The 26,499-nt window shown below is 40.8% G+C and overlaps 1 protein-coding gene across 4 annotated transcripts in view; it reads left to right on the forward strand.

The window, feature by feature from the left end:
- The window catches only part of pcnx1 (pecanex 1), a 145,346-nt gene that overhangs the window by 33,969 nt on the left and 84,878 nt on the right, over positions 1-26,499 (forward strand). For 2 of the 4 annotated variants that reach the window (XM_061969017.1, XM_061969018.1), the window contains exons 4-8: positions 1,749-1,785; positions 4,098-4,160; positions 4,240-5,964; positions 16,849-16,978; positions 23,966-24,159. In XM_061969017.1, coding sequence (XP_061825001.1) covers positions 1,749-1,785; positions 4,098-4,160; positions 4,240-5,964; positions 16,849-16,978; positions 23,966-24,159 — 2,149 coding nt within the window. The remainder of the gene's footprint in view (positions 1-1,748; positions 1,786-4,097; positions 4,161-4,239; positions 5,965-16,848; positions 16,979-23,965; positions 24,160-26,499) is intronic. The other 2 variants (XM_061969019.1, XM_061969020.1) reach the window with 1 other exon arrangement.

Here is a 26,499-nt window from a genome sequence, read left to right on the forward strand (position 1 = left end):
GAGCTGTGATGTACGTGACACCGCCCAGCTGCTCATCTTCTTACGTGGGATAACTGCAGACTTTCAAATCACGGAGTAGCTTGCAGCCATGCAGTCAATTAAAGAGACAACCACAGGTAATGACTTGTTCACAGAGGTAAATGCGTGTTTGGCATACTTGCCAACCCTCCCGAATTTTCCGGGAGACTCCCGAAATTCAGCGCCTCTCCCGAAAAACTCCCGGGACAAATATTCTCCCGAAAATCTCCCGATTTTCAGCCGGAGCTGGAAGCCACGCCCCCTCCAGCTCCATGCGGACCTGAGTGAGGACAGCCTTTTTTCTTCACGGAAGGACAACAGGGTGACAAGAACTAAATCATCCAGACTAGCCATAAATTGTATTATTATGTTTATTTTACCTAAAAATAAATATATTTATTAATTAAAAAAAAAAAAAACTAAATACATTTTTACTATATTTTGCTAAAAACATCAAAATTAATTGTATTTTTATTTGTGAAGTGAAGTGAATTATATTTATATAGCGCTTTTCTCAAGTGACTCAAAGCGCTTTACATTGTGAAACCCAATATCTAATTTACTTTTTTTTTTTTAAACCAGTGTGGGTGGCACTGGGAGCAGGTGGGTAAAGTGTCTTGCCCAAGGACACAACGGCAGTGACTAGGATGGCGGAAGCGGGGATCGAACCTGCAACCCTCAAGTTGCTGGCACGGCCGCTCTACCAAACGAGCTATATATATATATTTTTTCGTGACTCCTTATTACATCCAGCCATAGAATTATACACTAAAATAAACATATTTCAAAGAATTGATTTTAAATTATCATAATAATTCATTTAAAATGACCATATTTAATTATTAAAATAATTGCTTGTTTATCAACAACTTTAGCATTTTATTCATTACATTTTGAAACTCTCAGAAGCCAAGTTATGTTATATACTTTAATATTTATTTATGCAAGTTTGAAGTATCAATTATCTAAACACAGTTTTGTTTGCATATTTTCAGGATGTAGATATCTACATATATATATATATATATAATATGTATGAAATACTTGACTTGGTGAATTCTAGCTGTTAATATACTCCTCCCATCTTAAACACGCCCCCACGCCCCACCTCCCGAAATCGGAGGTCTCAAGGTTGGCAAGTATGGTGTTTGGACATGTTAGGACTGAAACGGGACAAGCTGGTAGGTGTGACAACAGAATGTTGTCCAAATCTGACGGGGAAAAATGTTGGACTTTTAAAGAGGATGCAGGATAAACTTTAAATTAACCCTGTGCAGAAATTGACATTTTTGCATTGTGTTATACATCAGGAAGTGTAGTGTAAGACAGTGTTAAAAATAAAACCATCAAAAGTCATCTGCTTTTGTATAAAGTTAAGTTAGGTTAAATTAAATTATTATTATTACTATTAATTATTATTATGATTATTATTATTATTATTTATCTTACGGTATATCAAAAATAATATTGAGCAAAATTGAATTGAAATATTGTCGATGTGGCCCTCCAGCAGTGCTCGGGTTGCTCATGCGGCCCCCGGTAAAAATTAATTGCCCACCCCTGCCCTAAAACCACCTAGTTTCTCTGGATGTCTTCCCCCATTAGCATCACACACCTCGGCTGCTGACCCTGCTTGAACATTTACAATCCACAAACTCTCCAAGCCAGGAAGCGAAGTCATGACAACACATCTTGTCGTATCCACTCTCATCTATGCGTTCACATTTCAGATGCTGTCCACTCTGGGGAGAGCAACAGGAGCCAAAGGTAACAGTTGCAGCCCCACGTGCCGAGTCATGCTTGGCTAACACACCACGATGCATTCTTTTCTCCCGCAAGATCGCTGCGTCTGACTCAGCGCCCCTGTGACTTCCATGGCCGCAGTCACGGGAGGTGTTAGACAGACTGCTCACTCACATGGAATAAATATGAGAGCCAATCTCTGTGGACCACAGTATAAGCAAACACCCAGAGAGAGAGAGAGAGAACAGCATCTTGCAAATAGCAAGCCTAAACATGCACTGCTGTTCCAGTAACTGTCCTGTAAATGGGGCTAATGCACACTTTCAAAGTGTGTGCCACACACAAAGCTTGTTTTTTACGCAGCCCCATTTGTGTTGGTGTGTGGTGGGTCACTCATGCGCTTGCCCCCCTAATCCAATTCCAAGTGGACTGTAAAAGACATAATAATTTTATGTCAGTATATATATACAGACCTGTGATGAGGTGGCGACTTGTCCAGGGTGTACACCGCCTTCCGCCCGAATGCAGCTGAGATAGGCTCCAGCACCCCCCGTGACCCCAAAAGGGACAAGCGGTAGAAAATGGATGGATGGATGGATATATATATAGTATATATATACAGACGTTATAATTTTGCATGAGAGTACAATGACTTTTGCTGCCACCCATTGACAAAGATTGGTAGTATTCAGTAATCCTACCCATGAACTAACTGTAACTAACTGTATTTGTAGTATTGTTACTGTTACTTTGAAGTGCAGTAACTAAGTAACTTTGAAGTTCAGCAACTAAGTAAATTTGAAGGCAGTAACTAAGTCAGTGGTTCTTAACCTTGTTGGAGGTACCGAACCCCACCCGTTTCATAAGCGCATTCACCGAACCCTTCATTAGTGAAAAATAAAATGTTTTTTTTTTTTCAAATTCAAGACAAAGTTATATATTTTTGGTAACATTTTAGTATGGGGAACATATCCTAAGTAACAAAGACTTAATTTAGAATTTTTTGGACACTAGGGGAACACATTCTAAGTAACTAAGACTTCATTTAGAGTTATTTGGTTAGGGTTAGGGCCAGGGTTAGGGCCAGGGTTAGAGGGTTAGGCATTAATAAGTACTTAATAATGACTAGTTAATATGTTACTAATTTGCATGTTAATAAGCAACTAATTAATGGTGAATATGTTCCCCATACTAAAGTGTTACCATGTTTTATTACTGGTGCACAAAATGAACCGTGCATGAACATCACCTTGTTCAAAGAACAAAACCAACACAGTGCATAAAATCACAACAAATTACACACCTGCAAATCAGTCTGACTTCTGCTGTATCCGTAATACGCCGATAGGGAGAAGTTTTTATTTACACGATGAGTCGGGTGTGTTTTGATCTCCGCCGAACCCCTAAAGCCGACTCACCAAACCCCTAGGGTTCCATCGAACCCAGGTTAAGAACCACTGAACTAAGTATATTTGAAGTGCAGTAAAATTACTTTGAAGTGCAGTAAGTAAGTTACTTTAAAGTGAAGTAACTATCTATTGCTTTGAACGACGTGTAGTACCGGTAACTGTTACTTTGAAGTGTAATAGCGATCTGTTACTTTAAAGTGAAATAATTATGTTGCCTTGATTGAAGTGAAGTAACCATCTGTTGTTTTGATTGAAGTTTAGTAGCTATCTTTTTGAACAAGTTCCCTTGTGGATCAATAAAGTTTGTCTAAGTCTAAGTTTCTTTTAAAGTGAAGTCATTATCTGTTTCTTTGAAGTGAAACACCACTATATGTTTCTTTGAAGTTACTATTTGTTGCTTTGATTAAAGCTCAATAACTGATATTTTAAAGTAAACTCTCTGTTACTTTGATTTAAGTGAAAGTGAAATATGTTACTTTGAAGTGAAGTAACTGTTACTTTAAAGAAGTAACTGTCTCATTTTGATGCGTGGTCTGTTACTTTAAAGTGAAGTGATTATTGCTTTGATTGAAGTGCAGTAACTATCAGTTCCTTTGAATGAAGTAACTGTTACTTTAAAGAAGTTACTGTTTGTTATTTTGATGTGTGGTAGCTATCTGTTGCTTTAAAGGGAAGTGATTATCTGTTGCTTTGATTGAAGCGCAGTTGACTGAGATACTGTGATTTGACGTGCAGTAATTTACTTTGATTGAAGGGGGTGTTACTGGGAAGAGTGTGCAGTAACAATATGTTACTTTATTCTCAGTGGAGGTCATCTCAGCAAAGAAACAAAAGACAGGAAGTGGCAGCTCACAGATAGCGGTCGCCAGTGTATTAATAATGCATTAAGCTGTCATCTCCTAATTGCTTCCCTTCCTATGTGTGCAGAAGCGGGAAAGACATCAGATGACATCAGCTTGACTCTGGTGGAGAGCTGTAGTCACGACCACGGTATACACGCCGACGCAAAGGAGCATTGCAATGTGACATTTATTGTGTATTTATTAACGTTGCGTGTTTGTGGTTGTAGATCTGCTCTCGGACACAAAGATGTACTGCCTCGTTCCGAACGACTCCTTTGCCTCCCTGCAACCCTCCACCTCCTTGTGTCCTTCCGAGCTGTCCAGGGAAGCCGCAGACCTCTGCGCCTCGGGTGCTTATCACTACAGCCTGTCCTCCTGCGACACAGAGACCAACCTTCACACGTCCACACAGTCGCAGACCTTCAGGAAAGAGCCTCGTTCGCGGGGCTTGCCTCGGACCTCCAGCTCGGCAGGGTCCGCCTTCCCCGATCCGGGTCTGCCGGACTTCACTCTCTATCCGCAGCCCCGGAGGGGTGGCCTTGACACTGTGTGCGAGCTGGAGGCTGCGAGGCCACACAGGCTCGGGCTGTGCGACAGGGAGGCAACCGAGCGTCTCTACCAGCAGGACCAAGCAGTGGCTTCCACCTCGGGAATAGTATGTTCGAGACATAAAGACACACACAGGGTAGCTCGCTCCGTTTCCAGGGAAGCTGGGGAGGGCAGCTCAGGTCTGTACCAAGTGGAAATAGCAGGTGGAAGTGGGAAATGCTCCTCTGCGGGAGGCAAATCCCGCCGGGGGGAGCGCAGTGCCGAAAGCCTGCGCAGCCTGAGTACTCGCAGCAGCGGCTCCACCGAGAGCTACTGCAGCGGCACGGACCGGGACACCAATAGCACTGTCAGCAGCTTCCACAGCGAGCAGACCAGCTCGACACATGTGGAGAGCCTGCTCTCGCTCTCAGGTGACGAGCGTGCACGGGACAAAGGGGACATGGGGTCCACTCACACGGACGGCAGGACTTCAATCACGGGCGGCTCACGAGGCGTGAGTAACCTTCCCTCTCGGGAGGCCAACAAGAACCCTCACGCCAACGAGCTGACTGTTAACCAGCAGGCGGACTGCGTTTTGTCTACAGATCGGGACCTCCTTGAGTCCAGTAGAGGTATAGAAGAGCCGGGCACCAGAACCAGTGCTGATGGCTCAACTGGAGAGGCCTTGGCGCAGCAGGGGGACGTGAAAGACCACATTGAATTAAAGTCGGCCAACCTTGTTCACAGGACTTGCTCTCTGTCGACTGGCCGCAGTGAACGCAGGCGAACGGGCAAGAAAAGGGCAAGCAGCTTTGACGCCAGCCGCCACCGGGACCACATGTCCATGCGCGGACTGGCCAAGCCTTGTAGCGCTGTGTTTACTGGAGGTGGAGAGGAGGACTCCAGCGATCAGAGTGAACTCAGCTGTGCCTCTAGTCTCCGCTCCGCCCATCATCTGAGCACGGACAGCTCGTCCAGTGCCACCTCGCGGTCTTGCCACTCACCAGAGGGGCGCTACCGGGCTCTCAAAACCAAGCACACTGCAACCAGCGCCGCCTCGTCCTCCTCTGTGTTCAAATCCGCAGCAGCAGCTTCGGAGGCGGTAGCACGCCCTGGAGGAAGGCGACGCGCCTCCCGGCGTGCCCTCAGCGCAGGCAGCGCCAAAACGCACGCCCGGGTGTTGAGTTTGGACAGTGGTACCGCCGCCTGCCTTAACGACCCCACTCGCCTTGGAGCTCCTATCGGGCCTCGGCCGCTCACCACCTCCAAGTCGGACCTGGAAGCCAAAGAAGGAGAGGTCCTGGACGCGGCATCCCTCCTGGGTCGGGCCTCCCAGCTGGAGTCGGTGACCCGCTCCAGGAACAGTCTGCCCAGCCAGGCCGTGTTCTCAGAGCCTCAGGACGCCACTGCTGCTTGCCTGCGGGGTATGTAGTGAACACACGTCGCTCTCTCTGCATTATTACTGGTTCATGGTTCAGGTGGGCCATGGTCAACACACACACACACACACACTCACACTCACACGCACACACACACACACACACACACTATAGATGTATATTTACTGCATCGTTTCATGGCAACTGCCTCGTTTATGCAGCGTTTTCCATGGTGAGTTTCCGTGAAGTGCGCAGCAGAGGGGTGTCCAAACTTTTTCCACTGAGGGCCACACACTAAAAAGAAATAAAGCATGCGGGGGCCATTTTTATATTTTTAATTTTCAAAACCAATACAATATATATAGATTTCTTTTTAAACCTTTAAGGCTCCCCTCAAGTTTGGTCCCGAGAAACCAGAAGGGTCTCCGTCATAAAAAAGTTAAAAATAAGTCATATATTTTAATTTTAATTTTTTATTATTCATCGATTAAATCTGAAAATCAACTTCAGGTCGATCCGTCGTTTTGATTGAAATAGGCCAATAATTTATTTATAACATTTTTATTGTGTTATTATTTTTGAGCAATGACCGTTTAAAAAAATCCTACTGAAATTCCTGGGGGTTCAAGTGTTAAAAATAAGTCATACATTTTTGTATTTTTTTTACATTCAACATTCTCTAGAATCAACTTAAGATCTATCCATCAAATCTAAGTTATTTTTCAATGTTTTTTTTGTTTGTTATATGCCCTTTTTGTCAAGTAAAACTGGACTGTCGATATAAAGCAAAAACATGTTGTGTTTTATGCCCTTTTTTGTAAAAAAAAAAAAAAAAGTGCAATATTTTTCCCCAAACAATATTTCAAAGTGGAATTTTTGATGTGAAGTGATTGAAGATTATTTATGTATTTAATATTTGTTTGCTTTCTATAGTATATTATTTATTATTTATTTATTCACTGTTCTGTTACAGAGAACAAGGACATTGCTATGGTATGAAAAGGGGTAGGATTAAATAAGCTCTACTTCTTCCTACTCCTTTTCGGACGTGTTGTAATGAAACAACTGGAAATGTGTGATGCATTACATCGTATCTATCGTATGCATGTTCGAAATAATCTGAAACTGAACACTACGCAATTTAAACCAATCAGAAACAACGTACAGCTGAGGCGTGTGAAGGACAAACGCCAAGACCCGCTTTATGTTGTTTCTGATTGGTTTAAATTGCGTATTGTCTTCAGTGGTTGGGTAAATGTACCGTATTTTTCGGAGTATAAGTCGCTCCGGAGTATAAGTCACACCGGCCAAAAATGCATAATAAAGAAGGAAAAAAACGCACTGGAGTATAAGTCGCATTTTTGGGGGAAATTTATTTGATAAAACCCAACACCAAGAATAGACATTTGAAAGGCAATTTAAAATAAATAAATAATAGTGAACAACAGGCTGAATAAGTGTACGATATATGAGGCATAAATAACCAACTGAGAACGTGCCTGGTATGTTAACGTAACATATTATGGTAAGAGTCATTCAAATAACTATAACATATAGAACATGCTATACGTTTACCAAACAATCTGTCACTCCTAATCGCTAAATCCCATGAAATCTTATACGTCTAGTCTCTTACGTGAATGAGATAAATAATATTATTTGATATTTTACGCTAATGTGTTAATTACCGCATAAGTCGCTCCTGAGTATAAGTCGCACTCCCGGCCCGACTATGGAAAAAAAAAACGCGAGTTATAGTCCGAAAAATACGGTAGGCACAATGGATTGATGGCTTGGTCTGGGATTGGTTATTTCGATCCGTTTGTACAGCGATTTGAACATGTAGCCAGCGTTGTCTGTCTGTAACTCCCCCTCGCCTTTCCTTATCTTCACCAGAAGTTGGCGCCTAGCAGCCACTGATCATGTTATCCTGCGTTGAAGTCAACAACGACGGACCACACTCACACTTGCTCAGAGCTGCCAAGCTTCACGCTTTGAGCGTGGCAGTCACGCAATTTAACCCTTTCTCACGCAACATGCCACAATTGCCATTTCTCACGCTTATATTCCCCTTTATCTACTCTATTTTTTTTATTTAAAATTAAACGTTGGTTTTCGCAACTTGCCGTAGTTTGAGTAACTGATTGATTGATCGAAATAACCAACCCCAGACCAAGCCATCAATCCACTGTGCCTAACCAACCACGGAAGACACTAGGCCAGGGGTCAGCAACCTTTACCAGTCAAAGAGCCATTTTGACCAGTTTCACAAATTATAGAAAACAATGGGAGCCGCGAAATTTTTTTGAAATTTTAAATGAAATAACACTGCATACAAAGTTTATTTTTTGTTTTGTGCTATGTATAAACCAGGGGTCTCAGACACGCTGCCCACACCTTTATGTGGAATTTGAAAGCTGGTGCGGCATGCGGGTTTTAAATGAATGGCTCAGCGTCATGCGTGCCGTGATGGTACAGCATATAGCACCCACTACAGCCAGCGTGCCTGTTCAGCCGCACGCTGTATGGGACTTCCGCTTGCTCACATAGTTGACAGCAAGGCATACTTGGTCAACAACCACACAGGTCACACTGACGGTGGCGGTATAAAAAAAAACTTTAACACTCTTACTAATAATGCGCCACACTGTGAACCCACACCAAACAAGAATGACAAACAAATTTCGGGAGAACATCTGCACCATAACGCAACATAAACACAACAGGACAAATACCCAGAATCCCATGCAGCCCTAACTCTTCCGGGATACATTATACACCCCCCGCTACCAAACCCCGCCCACCTCAACCAACGCACAGAGAGAGAGGGGGGGTTTGGTGGTAGCAGGGGTGTATAATGTAGCCCGGAAGAGTCAGGGCTGCATGGGATTCTGGGTGTTTGTTCTGTTGTGTTTATGTTGTGTTAAGGTGCAGATGTTCTCCCGAAATGTGTTTGTCATTCTTGTTTGCTTTTGGTTCAAAGTGTGGCGCATTATTAGTAAGAGTGTTAAAGTTGTTTTATATGGTCACCGTCAGTGTAACCTGTGTGGCTGTTGACCAAGTATGCCTTGCTGTCACGTAAGTGTGCAAGCAGAAGATCTATATTGTATAGCAAGTATTGGGCTGGTAGGCTGTTAATACAGATTGTAGAGGGCGCCAAATGTTGTACCATCATGGCACGCCCTTATTATAGCCGTAAGGGTGAAAATCGGCGAATATTAATCCGGGGAGTTTTCTGCGAGGGGCACTGAAATCCGGAAGTCTCACGGGAAAATTGGGGGGTTCAGCAAGTAAGCTGCTGAGCCGCATCAGAGTGATCAAAGAGCCGCAGGTTGCCGACCCCTGCACTAGGCAATTGAAGCCCTAAGAAAAGCCCCGTCCCAATCGCGAACACTCTGCTGGAAGGCAAAATCAAAGAGCTCTGGGAGCCCAAAGGTTGCCATTCTTTGGTCACAGTAGACCTGTAGCCTTAAACTTTGACACCATGTTATGTTAAAGGGGAACTGCACTTTTTGGGCAATCGTTTACAGTCCTCATGAGACAAAAATACAAAAGGTTTATTTTTATTTATTTTTTTCATTCTAACGTACCGTAATAATAATCGGTTCGTTGTAGGTGGGAGCAATCAATTCTGCCTCTAAATCACTTCGAAAAAACATACAAAAAGTGCCAACAGTAATTCATTTACATTCCGTATTTTGTATAATAACCAAGCTGTAACAACATTATTGTACTTCACATCAAATATTCCAATTTGAATTTCTTTTGGGAGGACCACATTATACATTTGGGTTTTTGCCATAAAAATCAAAAAAGAGCTTAAAACATTTAAAAAGTTTTTCTTTACACTATATTGACAGTCCTGAGGTTGATCTAGAGCAGCGGTGTGAAACGTAAGGCCAGGATGAGTTTGCTAAGTATAAAAATGAGCCGAAATTTTTGAATGTAAGAAACTGCTGTTCTAAATGTGTCCACTAGATGTCACAACAGCAATTCTTTGTATCTTTGTAGATGATGCTACATATGTAAAAAATGTTGTGCACCAGTCGAGGAAAATGAGCAAACTACATAAATAACATCCTGTAAATATGATTTTGATATACATTTTTTAAATCTTGATAAATTGAAAATTAACACCAATAAATTGACTGATGAACATTATCACATAATACATTCAGAAAGTATAAATAATGACAAATAAAGATAGAATACTATTAACCGCAACATGTACTGCATTTTTCGGACTATAAGTCGCAGTTTTTTTCATAGTTTGGCCGGGCTCCAGCGCGACTTATATATGTTTTTTTCCTTCTTTATTATGCATTTTCGGCAGGTGCGACTTATACTCCGGTGCGACTTATACTCCGAAAAATACGGTAAATGTAAAAAAAAAACTAACATTATGATATGTACATTTTCAGAATGTGCTTGTTCTATTTTTAAACAAAGAAAACAATCTGAAGTTGTCATTATTTTTAAGTTCGTGCCGTGGTTTTACCCACTTGGGAGTAGATTTTTCTCCATGTGGCCCTCGATCTAAAATGAGTTTGACACCCCTGATCTAGAGATTTAAGCATGAATAAAATATAAAAACGAATTGTAATGACTTACTATATAAGCATTTTTGACTGAGACCCTTCCAGGTCCCTGAGACCAAACTAAAGGGGAGCTCTAAGAATAAAAAAAAACAACTATAAATTGTATTGGTTTTTAACATGAAACATGTCCAAATGGCCTCCACATGCTTTGATTCTTAAGTGCGTAACCCGCAATGGAAAAAGTTTGGACACCCCTGAGTTAGATTTACAGTAACTTGAATTAGTTTACTTTGTTACTTGGTCTTTTCATTCTGTATGACGTAAGGTTGACACTGTGGCTCTTCAATCAGTCAATGAGAAGTTGGACTAGGTCAGAGACAAAGTGTGGCACAGTGATTACTGTATTACCGAAAAAGTATGTTTTATTTTGATAACTCATCACCACGGACTGTTTACCCGTGGAGCTACGAATCAATTAATGTAGACTTTGGCATAGTGAAGTTAGCTTAGCAGCTTTAAAAAAGACCATTTTCTTTTTGTACACTTTGAAATCCCCCTGAGTAGACATGTTAGTCCCCTCTCAATCATAAAATGTGGACTATGGACCGGACTCTAACAATATAATGCTAGATCCACTCGACGTCCATTGCACCGATGCGGTCCCACATCTGCGGTCCCACATCTGCGGTCCCCTCCAAGGTTTCTCATTGTCATCCCATTGGGTTGAGTTTTTCCTTGCCCTGATGTGGGATCTGAGTGTCATTGTGGCTTGTGCAGCCCTTTGAGACACTTGTGATTTAGAACTATGATAAGTAAACATTGATTGAAATTGAAAATACTATTATTATTATTATTATTATTATTAATACTAATGAGTCTTCTTTGCAAACATGTTGGACAATAGCATGCTTCCAACTTTCTATGAAGTGTTTAAGAAAGGTTTGGTGCGCAATAATCAAACATTTGGGATGGAATGCTCCTTCTTGGTGGACTTTGTTCTTGTACTTATTATACATAGGTTTACATAGGTTCTCACCATAAATGTCTTCGTGGCGGCCGTTTTGGAAAAACTGGGTAGATGTGGTTGAGCATTAATGAGGGAATTTGGAGAGGCAATAGGACATTCGTGAGGATGGTTTTCGTTGTCTTCTTCAGCATTTTGAAGTTGTTCATGGCTGAAAATACAGGAATTTCTTTCTGTGTCAGCACTTTCTGTGTACTAATATTTTATGTCTGGGTGGAGGTCCTGCTTTGGAAATGATTTACACCCCATTCAGAGATCACATTTAGTTCCCCTTAAAACATTCAGATGTTGCACAATGAGATGAAAAATGAGATAAAGACTTAACTTTCTGTCCTGAAAAATGTCATTTTTATTATCATTTTTGTAATTTAGTAACAGCATTTCATGATTAATATCAATTAATTAACATTTTTTTCATAAATGACAAGAGAATAAACTAATTGGGGAGTGTGGATGAACAATACTTATTTTTTTCACCATAATAAGAGTTCATTTACCTCTCTCAGCATGGATGCACTGTTAGCTATAAACTAACTAGCAACAGAGTTTTAGTTGAGTTGATTATTTCTTCGGTCAATGGCCAACAAAATAAAGAAACAGTTTTACATAAACAAACAGATGTACATTCATAAACAAACAGATGTACATTCATAAACAAACAGTTGTACATTCATAAATTTAAAAAAAAAATGTTGCAGACCGAAAGGGTTTAGGCTGTAGTTGAACACTTATTGCGCCTAACCCTATAAACAAAGTCAAGTACAAGATGAGCTTCCAAAAAATATGAAATTTCCTTTTCACAACACAATATAAATACACATTGTACACAACATAAATACCGTTCAATTATATACACAGTAAAGGCATGGGAAATATCCTTGTACACATGTTAAACCTTTGCACCAGTTATATACTATATACCAGGGGTGCTCACACTTTTTCTGCAGGCGAGCTACTTTTCAATTGATCAAGTCGTGGGGATCTACCTCATTCATATGTATAATTTACATTTACTTATTGATGAAATATATGTTTTTGTTAACAAGTTAAAGGTGTTTAATGATAATGCAAGCATGTTTAACACATATAGTTAATATTGTTAAAAAATTAAAGGTGTTTAATGATAATACAAGTATGTTTAATACATATAGTTAATATTGTTAACAAGTAAAAGGTGTTTAAAGATAATGCAAGCATGTTTAACACATATAGTTAATATTGTTAAAAAATTAAAGGTGTTTAATGATAATACAAGCATGTTTAATACATATAGTTAATATTGTTAACAAGTTAAAGGTGTTTAATGATAATACAAGCATGTTTAACACATAGTTAATATTGTTAAAAAATGAAAGGTGTTTAATGATAATACAATAATGTTTAATACATATAGTTAATATTGTTAACAACTTAAAGGTGTTTAAAGATAATACAAGCATGTTTAACACATATAGTTAATATTGTTAATAAGTTAAAGGTGTTTAAAGATAATACAAGCATGTTTAACACATATAGATTCCTTTCTTTTATGAAGACAAGAATATAAGTTGGTGTATTACCTGATTCTGATGACTTGCATTGATAGGAATCAGACAGTGGTGCTCATAATGTCCGCATTTTCGAATGGAGGAGAAAAAAAGTCCCCCTTTCTGTCCAATACCACATGAAAGTGGTTGGTTTTTGGCATCTTATTTGTCCAGCTTCCGTACTCCTTTGTATACACTTTACAAGAAATACATTGTCGGCAAACTCCGTAGCTTGCTAGCTTGTGCACGCCAGCTTTCTGAGACTCTTATTTTGTTAGCGCAACTGTGCAGTCGGTCTTTGGAGTTTTGACGACAGCTACAGCGCCAGAGTCTGTTGAAATAAAGTGTTTCTCGCCTTCCAGTCGGTAATTTTAATGAGCTGGCAGCAGCCAGCGTCATCTCGGAAGACCCTCGGGTGCCGTGAATGTCAATCAAGTGACGAAAGTGACGTCATAGTGAAGATTTATGATCGCTCATTTTTAGGACTATTTTTTTAATGCCTGGCTGGTGATCGACTGACACACCCTCCGAGATCGACCGGTAGCTCACGATCGACGTAATGAGCACCTCTGCTATATACAAACAATTATACTGTACTATAACAGAGCAAAACGCACGCATTACACGCTGTTAATGACATTGATTGGCTGCGTGTGAGCCGCATCATAGTGTAACGACCTGGCATTTACACAATATGTGTGGTGTTGGAGTTGTCCGACTTTTTGTGTGGCCATGAACTTATCAATGGCTGAGTCTAATGAGTGGCATAAGTGAGAAAGAGAGAGCGCCTGCTGTTAAAATTACAGATGACAGAGTTGGTTTTGGCATGGTTTGTGCGGCAGAAAATGGCCAGTTTTGTTGGATAGTAGTTTTTTGCCAATGTGTTTGTGGTGTGGTTATGACCGAGTCGCCGACAGTAGACAGTTTTGCTCACTAAAGCGTCATGTCAGGCGTTACAAAAATCGAACACTGTTGACGATCATTGTTTTAGCTGTTGTGGCGTCTTGTTGTCACCTCTCAATCACAGAGTTGCGTTGCAAAATCGCACAGAATTAATTGTTTATTTTGTTTAGAGTTTTTGGTCGGATTTTATTTTGTGTGCGGCATAGAATTGCTGTGCGCAGAGGACGCATGAGCGGTGCTTACACCTTAGACCAGGGGTCGGCAACCCGCGGCTCCGGAGCCGCACTCTGATGCGGCTCAGCTGCGGCTCAGCTGCATACTTACCGAACCTCCCAATTTTCCCGGGAGATTTCCGGATTTCAGTGCCTCTCGCAGAAAACTCCCAGGATTAATATTCTTCGATTTTGATGTGGGCGGGGTTTGGTAGCGGGGTGTATAATGTAGCCCGGAAGAGTCAGGGCTGCATGGGATTCTGGGTATTTGTTCTGTTGTGTTTGTGTTGTGTTAAGGTGCAGATGTTCTCCCGAAATGTGTTTGTCATTCTTGTTTGGTGTGGGTTCACAGTGTGGCGCATTATTAGTAAGAGTGTTAAAGTTTATACCACCACCGTCAGTGTAACCTGTGTGGTTGTTGACCAAGTATGCCTTGCTGTCATTAACGTGAGCAAGCAGAAGTACCATACCACGTGTGGCTGGGCCGGCACGATGGTTGTAGTGGGCGCTAAATGCTGTACCGTCACGGCACGTTCGAGAGAATAGTTGCCTTGAAATTCGTAGTATGCTGGAAAAATTGGGAGGTTGACAAGTATGACGCTGTCAAGCGCCAATCATACAAAACTCGAAACCCTTGATTTATACATAGCACAAAGCAAAAATAAAACTTTTTATGCAGTGTCATTTCATTTAAGATTTCAAAAGAATTTTGTGGCTCCCATTGATTTCTTTGATTTGTGAAACTGGTCAAAATGGCTCTTTGACTGGTAAAGGTTGCCGACCCCTGCCTTAGACGGAACATTGCTCTTCTGTGCTGAAAAATAGTTTTTAGTTCAGAAAGCGAACGATGATTCTTATCCATTTTCTACCGCTTGTCCCTTTTGAGGTCGCGGGGGGGTGCTGGAGCCTATCTCAGCTGCATTCGGGCGGAAGGCGGTGTACACCCTGGACAAGTTGCCACCTCATCGCAGGGCCAACACAGATAGACAGACAACATTCATACTCACATTCACACCCTAGGGCCAATTTAGTGTTGCCACTTATCTCCTTACAATTTTAACTCAAAAGCGATTGCTGCTTCCTGGCGTGATGTCACATGTCCTAAACGGTGTGTTTTGGCCTCCCACATCTCTTTCTCTAGAAAACTATTTGCATGCAGACAAGGATATTTAACTAATAGTGTTGGATAAGATGTTTCTTTATTGGGGACGTGCTCTCCGGGACCCAGTACAGTCAGACACAAAACTCTCAAAGGTGCTGCTTTGCCCTGTGTATCTCTTTTTGTTGGCAAAGGTAATAGAGATGTCCGATAATGGCTTTTTTGCCGATATTCCGACATTGTCCAGCTCTTAATTACCGATACCGATATATACAGTCGTGGAATTAACACATTATTATGCCTAATTTTGTTGTGATGCCCCGCTGGATGGTTTTCCAAAATAAATCAACTCAAGTTATTAAAAAAAAATGCCAACATGGACCTGTCATATTTATTATTGAAGTCACGAAGTGCATTATTTTTTTTTAACATGCCTCAAAACAGCAGCTTGGAATTTGAGACATGCTCTCCCTGAGAGAGCATGAGGATGTTGAGGTGGGCGGGGTTGGGGAGGTGGGGTTGAGGTAGGAGGTAGCGGGGGGGTGTATATTGTAGCGTCCCGGAAGAGTTAGTGCTGCAAGGGGTTCTGGGTATTTGTTCTGTTGTGTTTATGTTGTGTTACGGTGCGGATGTTCTCCCGAAATGTGTTTGTCATTCTTGTTTGGTGTGGGTTCACAGTGTGGCGCATATTTGTAACAGTGTTAAAGTTGTTTATACGGCCACCCTCAGTGTGACCTGTATGGCTGTTGACCAATTTTGCTTTGCATTCACTTGTGTGTGTGAAAAGCCGTAGCTATTATGTGATTGGGCCGGCACGCAAAGGCAGTGCCTTTAAGGTTTATTGGCATTCTGTATTTCTCCCTACGTCCGTGTACACAGCAGAATTTTAAAAAGACATACATTTTACTTTTTGAAACCGATACTGATCATTTTGAAACCGATACCGATAATTTCCGATATTACATTTTAAAGCATTTATCGGCCGATAATATCGGCAGTCCAATATTATTGGTCATCTCTAGTAATAATCCTTCCGCAGGTTCACTTACAGAAACTTTCTTAGTTTTTACTTCCTCTATTTGGTCAAGTTTGATGTCTTGTCGGCCGAGCCAAGCCAAGGACCTCACTAAATAATCCAATCTCTACAGTGTTGACTTGTTTATCAGAGTGCTTAAGCCTTTTTTTGGGGGGGTGGCAAATGAGGCTGGAGTCTATCCCAGCTGCAGTCGGGCAGAAGGCAGGGTTCACCCTGGACAAGTCGCCACCTCATCGCAGGGCCAGCACAGATAGACAGACAACATTCACACTGAAACTCACACACTCGGACCAATTTAGTGTTGCCAATCAACCTATCCCCAGGTGCATGTCTTTGGAGGTGGGAGGAAGCCGGAGTACCCGAAGGGAACCCACGCAGAAAGACTATATTCCTTTTATAAGTATCTGAAAGAATCACCTTATAGCGGCTATATTTACATCGTGGGACGTTATACTGTTTATTTTTCTCTTCGAAAAATGCCATAGATTCGACTGATTGGCAAAATCTAACTGATGAAGATCCGAAGTTAAAGACAACCCAAACAAAAACGTTCACTCTGACCGGCCGAAATCATGTCTCTCACCATCACAGCCCCGGGCGGAGAGGAGACGGTGGTATTTCGGCGTGAACGTAGCACGTTTCGCCGGCAGGCGGTGCGGCGGCGGCACAACGCCGGGAGTAACCCCACGCCGCCCTCCTCCCTCATTGGATCTCCTCTCAGGTACGACTTGGAGCATGGAGGACCTTTTTGTGGCCTGGTATGAGCATGTTGCCAGCTCTCGCCTCTTACTTTTGAATTATGTTTGCTACTATATATTTTTTTCATCCTGGAGGGGGAACTTTTTAACATCATCTTCTGGCGTGCATGTGACTTGACATCATTGTCACGCCGTGTTTTTCCTGCTTTTGCATGAGATCCCTTTCATCCTGGCCTGCTCCCCACCACCACCACCACCCCCAGAAATCTTCTTAGCATTGTTAATGCTGCCATGTCCTCCTTTTAAATAACACATTTTGAATTGTGGACTAAATAATGGAGTCCTTTGAGAGTTGCCAGGCCCGGCTAATCGAGCCCATCTCCTCAGCACTGCTCATGATTGGCTCAATAACTTATTCAAGATCTTTTTTTAAGATGAGAATTTATACACACTTTGATGTGTGTTTTTAAACGAGACACATGGTTTGCACAATAGTCTTTGTGCCCAAAATACCCAGTAATGCATTTTTCCTCTGTTAGCAAATAGTTCCAAAGTATTCCCGACTTGTTGTGCGTTCAAATCTTGCACAATGAACCCATTGGACAGAGTTGGTGGTTCATCAAGAACAGAAAACCCACTCAACATGTACTAAAAGTGTCATGAAGCAGTCTGTGTTAGAGGTCTTCAAAAACCACAGTACTGTAAAGCTAAATGTTTACGATCCGCATGCCAAGAGCTTGTGAGTAGGGATGGGTACCGAATTTGGTTCTTTTATAGCATACTTGCCAACCCTCCCGAATTTTCCGGGAGACTCCCGAAATTCAGCGCCTCTCCCGAAAACCTCCCGGGACAAATATTCTCCCGAAAATCTCCCGATTTTCAGCCGGAGCTGGACACCACGCCCCCTCCAGTTCCATGCGGACCTGAGGGGACAACAGGGTGACAAGAACTAAATCATCCAGACTAGAGATCAATTGTATTATTATGTTTATCTTACCTAAAAATACATATATTTATTAATAAAAAAATAAAAAAACGAAATACATTTTTACTATATTTTGCTAAAAACATCAAAATTAATTGTATTTTTATTTGTATTTTTTCTGACTCCTTATTACATCCAGTCATAGAATTATACATTAAAATAAACATATTTGAAATAATTAATTTTAAATTATCATAATAATTCATTTAAAATGACCATATTTAATTATTAAAATAATTGCTTGTTTATCAACAATTTTAGCATTTTATTCATTACATTTTGAAGCTCTCAGAAGCCAAGTTATGTTATATTTTTAAGATTTATTTATGTAAGTTTGAAGTATCAATTATCTAAACACAGTTTTGTTTGCATATTTTCAGAATGTAGATATATATGTATATATATATATATATATATATATATACACACACAGTATATAACGGTCAATATACTCCTCCCCTCTTAACCACGCCCCGCCCCACCCCCGACCACGCCCCCACCCCCCACTCCCCCACCTCCCGAAATCAGAGGTCTCAAGGTTGGCAAGTATGTTTTATAGGCGCCGACTAAATTCCGTCAATACTAGTATCGATTCACGTAAATTAAACGGTGCAATATTTTGGTAACTTAATGCATGTGACGTCACGTCCGTTTTCAGTCTTGTCACTTGTTGCGGACTAAACACCGGCTGAAGGAAACAATCACTCAAGCTGCACTTAGGGCGGACTTAACCAAACACCCTCTAAGTCAGTGTTTTTCAGTGTTTTTTTAGATACAGTCTGGTGTGCCGTGGGAGATTATCTAATTTCACCTATTTGGGTTGAAAATATTTTTTGCAAACCAGTAATTATAGTCCGCCAATGATGTGTTGTTGTTGAGTGTCGGCAGAGTAACTGTGTAATACTAGCTAATAGCTTTGTAGATGTCGGAAACAGCGTCTAATGCTTAAACCAAAAATAAACAAAAGGTAAGTGCCCCTAAGAAAAGGCATTGAAGCTTAGGGAAGGCTATGCAGAACGCAACTAAAACCGAACTGGCTACAAAGTAAATAAAAACAGAATGCTGGACGACAGCAAAGACTTAGTATGGAGCAGAGACGGCGTCCACAATGTACATCCGAACATGACATGACAATCAACAATGTCCTCACAAAGAAGGATAAAAACAACTGAAATATTCTTGATTGCTAAAACAAAGTAGATGCGGGAAATATCGCCCAAAGGAAGACATGAAACTGCTACAGGAAAATACCCAAAAAAAGAGAAAAAGCCACCAAAATAGGAGCGCAAGACAAGAACTAAAACACTACACACAGGAAAACGCCAAAAAAACTCAAAATAATTCACAGCGTGATGTGACAGGTGGTGACAGTACACCTACTTTGAGACAAGAGCTATAGTGATGCATGGTTGGTTATGGTTTAAAGTCATATCCTACAATTACGACAACAAATTGTTTACTGTCAACTGAGTTTACTTTTTTAATGATTTCTGCTGGTGGTGTGCCTCTGGATTTTTTTCAACGCAAAAAATGTGCCTTTGCTCAAATATAAATAAATAAATAAATATACATAATTATTCCAACAATAAATAAATAAATATATACATAATTATTCTAACAAGTTGAAAAACACTGCTCTAGGTAATGTTGCAATTTTTAATGCCAACAAAGCAAGTATGCTTGGTAGAAAATGCTCCAACGTAAAGTTCATTCTTCCAAAATGCACTAGCCTGATGCTAATTTACATTGGATTTACCATAGACAAGCTACTATTAGCATTAGCGATTTTACATGGCGAGTTTAACACCTCCAAATTAGGTAATGAAAAACACAACAAAGCTGAATGTTAAAATCAAACCGCTGTTGTGTAATAAGCACAACACTTACAGTATAAACACTTTGAAAAGCGCAACATAACAGATTCAGCTTCCTGGAAAAGTTGCTTTCGAGTTAGACAACATACCATAGATATCCCAGAGCCCGATATAGCCTATACACCACTGCCATCTAATGTCTTGGAAGTGCAACTGCATTGGAAATGAGACTCAAATCTTATAAGAAAATACAACAACTGGACGGCACAGGTATCACAATCAGCTCATTTTTAAATGTTACATATATTAAAAAAAAAAGTTATAATATCAAACAGTTGACATTTATTAATACCGAAACTGTGTACCATTGAGTACAGCTATCGATTCCCAGGTACCCGGAATGGGTACCGTATCGGTTCAAATGGGAACGATACCCATCCCTACTTGAGAGGATGTCTCGTTCTGCTTGACTCTTGTTTGCCAGCTGAGAAACATCTAATTTTTTAGTTGCCTGTATCCATCTTGGTAACCTCACAAAAACAACAGGCAAGAAAATATTGTGTCAATGCCTCTAAGCATTCACACTTACGCAATTCTACACTAAAATGTACCGCATTTTTCAGAGTATAAGTCGCTCCGGAGTATAAGTCGCATCGGCCGAAAATGCATAATAAAGAAGGAAAAAAAACATATATACCGTATTTTTCGGAGTATAAGTCGCACCGGAGTATAAATCGCACCTGCCGAAAATACATAATAAAGAAGGGAAAAAACATATATAAGTCGCACTGGAGCCCGGCCAAATTATGGAAAAAAACTGCGACTTATAGTCCGAAAAATACGATTAGTCGCATTTTTTGGGAAAATGTATTTATTGTATTTTTTCGCGTTGGAGCATTCACACGCAATTCCTACTGAAATTGCTTCATTTACCGTATTTTCGGAGTATAAGTCGCTTCGGAGTATAAGTCGCACCGGCCGAAAATGCATAACAAAGAAGGAAAAAAACATATATAAGTCGCACTGTAGTATAAGTCGCATTTTTTGGGGAAATTTATTTGATAAAACCCAACACCAAGAGTAGACATTTGAAAGGCAATTTAAAATAAATAAAGAATAGTGAACAACAGGCTGAATAAGTGTACGTTATATGAGGCATAAATAACCAACTGGTATGTTAACGTAACATATTATGGTAAGAGTCATTCAAATAACTATAACATATAGAACATGCTATACGTTTACCAAACAATCTGTCACTCCTAATCGCTAAATCCCATGAAATCTTATACGTCTAGTCTCTTACGTGAATGAGCTAAATAATATTATTTGATATTTTACGGTAATGTGTTAATAATTTCACACATAAGTCGCTCCTGAGTATAAGTCGCACCCCCGGCCAAACTATGAAAAAAACTGCGACATATAGTCCGAAAAATACGGTATCTATCTATTCTTATTCTTCCTTAGCGTTTTTTTGACGCCCTCTTACTTCCACATTTTTAATACGATTTCAACCATTCCAACTTCAAAATGTTCAGCCACATGGGCTCGCCATCAATAATTCTCATAACATTTTCAGGATTTCCCCAAATTACCAGTTTTCCAGTAAATTTTTCCCATTCAAAATGAATGGGCCATTTTTCAAACTTCCACAACTCCCACATTTTTCAACCATTTAAACCATTGCGCCTCAAACCTATTCCACTCATCCTGGAAATATCCACTGTCATAATTCCAAGTTCCAAAAAATTCCAAGAATTCCCGGTTTTCCAAGTCCTATTTCCACCCTTTTTAGCTAATTTTGTACTTTTTGGATTCCGTTACTTGGCGCCATTTCAAAAGTAAGCTACCTTTTACCTGCGAGCATGCTAATGTGAGCTAATTTTGTACGTTTTAAACCTACTAATCATGGATTCCGTTACTTGTTGCCGTCTAGAAGTATGTTTGCTGTTCTCCTGTTACCGTGCTAACATTTTTAGTAGCATTTTCGCTATTTTCGATCTTTTTAACCTAATAACCATGCATTCCCTGACTTGGTGCCATCTACAAAGTATGCTAGCGCTTCACCTGTTTGCATGCTGATGTTTGCATGCTAATGTTAGTATGCTAATGTTTTATGCTAGCATTTTAGCTAATTTTGTACATTTTAACCTAATAAACCTGGCTTTCGTTACTTGCCGCCATCTTAGATGTATGTACGCTCTTCCACTTCTATCATAAGGGTAAAGTGTAAGCATGCTAGCATTGTAGCAAATTTTGCACATTTTCACGGATTTCGTTACTTGGCGCCACAATCTTAGAAGTATGCTAGCTGTTCCCTTGTTAGCATGCTAACTTTTTATGCCAGCCTTTTAGTTAATGCCATATATTTACGAGCAAAAAATGATAGAGTCTGTCACTTTGTAACCTCTTGCGGTATGCCAACTCTTCTAACTATACCAACAGTTAGCATTTCAAGATTCATACTACATTTAAGTACAGCTTTGGCTCTTCACCTCCCAACCCCTTTTCAACCTTTAGACGATATCAACTTTCACACCATTTCTACACTAGAATTTCAGTTTGGCGTCAGCTCTTCAACATTCAAACCATTTCGACATTCGAACCCTTTCAACATTCAAACTATTCTTACACTAATTCTACAGTCCATCAGCATTTCAGTTCAGCTTCCGCGTTGGAGCATTCACACGCAATTCCTACTGAAATTGCTTCATTTACGGTATTTTTCGGAGTATAAGTCGCTCCGGAGTATAAGTCGCACTGGCCGAAAATGCATAACAAAGAAGGAAAAAAAAGATATAAGTCACACTGGAGTATAAGTCGCATTTTTTTGGGAAATGTATTTGATAAAAGCCAACACCAAGAGTAGACATTTGAAAGGCAATTTAAAATAAATAAAAAATAGTGAACAACAGGCTGAATAAGTGTACGTTATATGAGGCATAAATAACCAACTGAGAACGTGCCTGGTATGTTAACATAACATATTATGGTAAGAGTCATTCAAATAACTATAACATATAGAACATGCTATACGTTTACCAAACAATCTGTCACTCCTAATCGCTAAATCCCATGAAATCTTATACGTCTAGTCCAGGGGTCGGCAACCCAAAATGTTGAAAGAGCCATATTGGACCAAAAATACAAAAACAAATCTGTCTGGAGCCGCAAAAAATAAATAGCATGTTAGCATCGATTAGTTTGCAGTCATGCAGTGACCAAATATGTCTGATTAGCACTCCACACAAGTCAATAACATCAACAAAACTCACCTTTGTGCATTCATGCACAACGTTAAAAGTTTGGTGGACAAAATGAGACAGAAAAAGAAGTGGCATAAAACACGTCCTAGAAAGTCGGAGAACGTTATATATGTAAACAAACTACGGTGAGTTCAAGGACCGCCAAAATTAGTAGGACAAAACGGCGCTCGCCAAATACTCGAATTAGTGAGGCATGTTTAATATAAACAGTGTGCTTTATAACAATTAGGGAGGTTTGCGTCATGTTTGTCCTTCTACGGAAACCATATTAAAACAATTGTTCATACATTTTTGAAAAAGCTCCAGAGCCACTAGGGCGGCGCTAAAGAGCCGCATGCGGCTCTTTAGAGCCGCGGGTTGCCGACCCCTGGTCTAGTCTTTTACGTGAATGAGCTAAATAATATTATTTGATATTTTACTGTAATGTGTTAAAAATTTCACACATAAGTCGCTCCTGAGTTTAAGTCGCACGCCCGGCCAAACTATGAAACTATGAAAAAAACTGCGACTTATAGTCCGAAAAATACGGTAATTTAGTGCGACTTATATATGTTTTTTCCCTTCTTTATTATGCATTTTCGGCCGGTGCGACTTATACTCTGGAGTGACTTATAATTTGAAAAATAGGGTAATTTACATGGCTTCTTAGGTTCTGCTCGTTGAGTCTGAAGAAAATGCCCCAAAAGCCAAAGAAAAAGCAGAACACCTTCCAAATTGTACAATCTTGGGGGACGTTGTTGGACTTTGAAAGTTACACTATAGCAAGTTTACAAAAAAGCTGGACCTCAAAGAAGGCAGCCACAGTAGCTAGAAGCCCTACCCATTCCATTTGTGCCGTTTACGGTACTCTCCCACTTGACCTTCCTCAACCTCCAGTGCTTCTCATCTTCTTCCAACTTCATTCTACCCCCCCCCCCCCCCCCTTCCCCCCTCTCCCCACAGTCTTCAGGAGGCCCTAAGCCAGGCCTCCCAGTCTTGCGCTTCCCAGGTGAAAAGTCAGCCATCTCGAACCTCGTCCCAGGTGACAGTGCTGAGCACGAGCGCCTCCCTGCTGGCCAGGAACGGAAGCACGCACCTGGACGGCTCTCAGGACAAGGCCTCGACTGTCGGTGCCACCAGCTTGCAGGACGACCTCGGTAGGGAGCGCAGGCGTGAGGTGTTTCACTCGGGAAGAGGCTTACACCAGCGGTTGTGTGGCGTTGCGAGTGTGCTAGATAAGGCAGAGTTGCATGTTGATGCTTTCATGTCCTGGTTTCCTCTGTGCTGATGCAAGGTGAATGAGTTGTTGCAGTAGTGTAGCTTCTTATGACCTTTTTTTTTTGGCTCACGTTCTATGTTGTATTGATCAGAGTGTAGCAGTCAGTCAGAATGGCGCCATCCCTCCTAGCCCAGCGCATATTATCTATGCTCCATTTATCATGTCTGTGTGATATCTCGTCTGCAGCTGTGACTCTAGGATGAGCACGGCAGCCTTTGGTTCTGTCCTCCATTCCTGCAGTCGACGCTCATGAATAGGAATCGATATGTCAGTCCTGCTATAGCCAGGCCTGGGCAATTATTTTGACTCGGGGGGGCCAAATTTAGAGAGAAAAAATGTGTCTGGGGGCCAGTATATCTATTTTTAGGAAAACTAATACAAAACCTCACAATAAAGTCTGATTGAATGCTAAAAATGTTATGACAGACCGGCTTAAAAACGGAATGGAATTTTTTTTTTTTTCTATGAACGATAAAACCCTGAATATTGACAACATATGAACGTCACACCCCCTCTCAATCGACATATTTTACAATCACGCCAAATGCAACAAAAATTTGTAATTCATAATTTCACGGTGGCAGAGGGGTTAGTGCGTCTGCCTCACAATACGAAGGTGCTGTGTAGTCTGGGGTTCAATCCCAGGCTCGGGATCTTTCTGTGTGGAGTTTGCATGTTCTCCCCGTGACTGCGTGGGTTCCCTCCGGGTACTCCGGCTTCCTCCCACTTCCAAAGACATGCACCTGGGGATAAGTTGATTGGCAACACTAAATTGGCCCTAGTGTGTGAATGTGAGTGTGAATGTTGTCTGTCTATCTGTGTTGGCCCTGCGACGAGGTGGCGACTTGTCCAGGGTGTACGCCGCCTTCCGCACGATTGTAGCTGAGATAGGCTCCAGCGCCCCCCGCCACCCCGAAGGGAATAAGCGGTAGAAAATGGATGGATGGAATAATTTAGACTCCATATCCCTCTTCAAATCAAGACTCAAAACACACCTATTCCTGATTGCTTATTCATTGTAATCATCTTATCTTATCTATCTTTGTTGTTGTTTTTATCCAATTTGATTTTATTGTTTTGATGTTGTACGGTGTCCTTGAGTACCCAGAAAGGCGCCTTATAAGTAACATTTATTATTATTTATTATTAAAAATGCAACAAACACAGCGAAATATTAACGTGAAGGATAAAAAAAACCAAAAAAAAACCCATCTACAATCTGATATATCTATATATATATATATATATATATATATATATATATATATCACTAAGCTTTAGAACTTTCTTGTAGAAATCTCCTTCCGCGTCTGTCCCTGACACCCACATTTCAGGCTGGCCGCTCTGGAAACACTCTGTGGAAACGGTCCCCACCCACACTGCTTGGTGCCTCGTCTGACCTGCTGTGACGTAGATTACCATAGTAACTAGTAGGGTTGTACGGCAGGACTGGGCAATTATTTTGACTCGGGGGGGCCAAATTTAGAGAAAAAAAATGTGTCTGGGGGCCAGTACCGTATATCTATTTTTAGGAAAACTAATACAAAACCTCACAATAAAGTCTGATTGAATGCTAAAAATGTTATGACAGACCGCCTTAAAAACGGAATGGAATTTTATTTTTTTCTATGAACGATAAAACCCTGAATATTGACAACATATGAACGTCACACCCCCTCTCAATCGACATATTTTACAATCAAGCCAAATGCAACAAACACAGCGAAATATGAACGTGAAGGGTAAAAAAACACAAAACATCTACAATCTGATATATCACTAGGCTTTAGAACTTTCTTATAAAAATCTCCTTCCGCGTCTGTCCCTGACACCCACATTTCAGGCTGGCCGCTCTGGAAACACTCTGTGGAAACGCTCCCCACCCACACTGCTTGGTCTGCCTGCTGTGACGTAGATTACCATAGTAACTAGTAGGGTTGTGCGGTATACGGGTATTAGTATAGTACCGCGATACTAATGAATCATATTCGGTACCTCTGAAATGTACCGGTCCGCCACACCCTAAGATTTTTTGTTAAAATAAAGCCAATAATGCCATTTTTTCTGGTCCCCTTTATTTAGAAAAGTATCGAAATAATATTGGTATCAGGACACTAGTCACTAAAATATCATGCAAAAGCGCAGATTCCAACTATTGAAATGCGTTGTATAGTTCAAGACTTATGGTAATTAAAAAACATCACTGCACATCATAATG

The sequence above is a fragment of the Nerophis lumbriciformis genome, linkage group LG08 (genome assembly GCF_033978685.3).
Source record: "Nerophis lumbriciformis linkage group LG08, RoL_Nlum_v2.1, whole genome shotgun sequence".
In the NCBI taxonomy this organism is placed as follows: Eukaryota; Metazoa; Chordata; class Actinopteri; order Syngnathiformes; family Syngnathidae; genus Nerophis; species Nerophis lumbriciformis.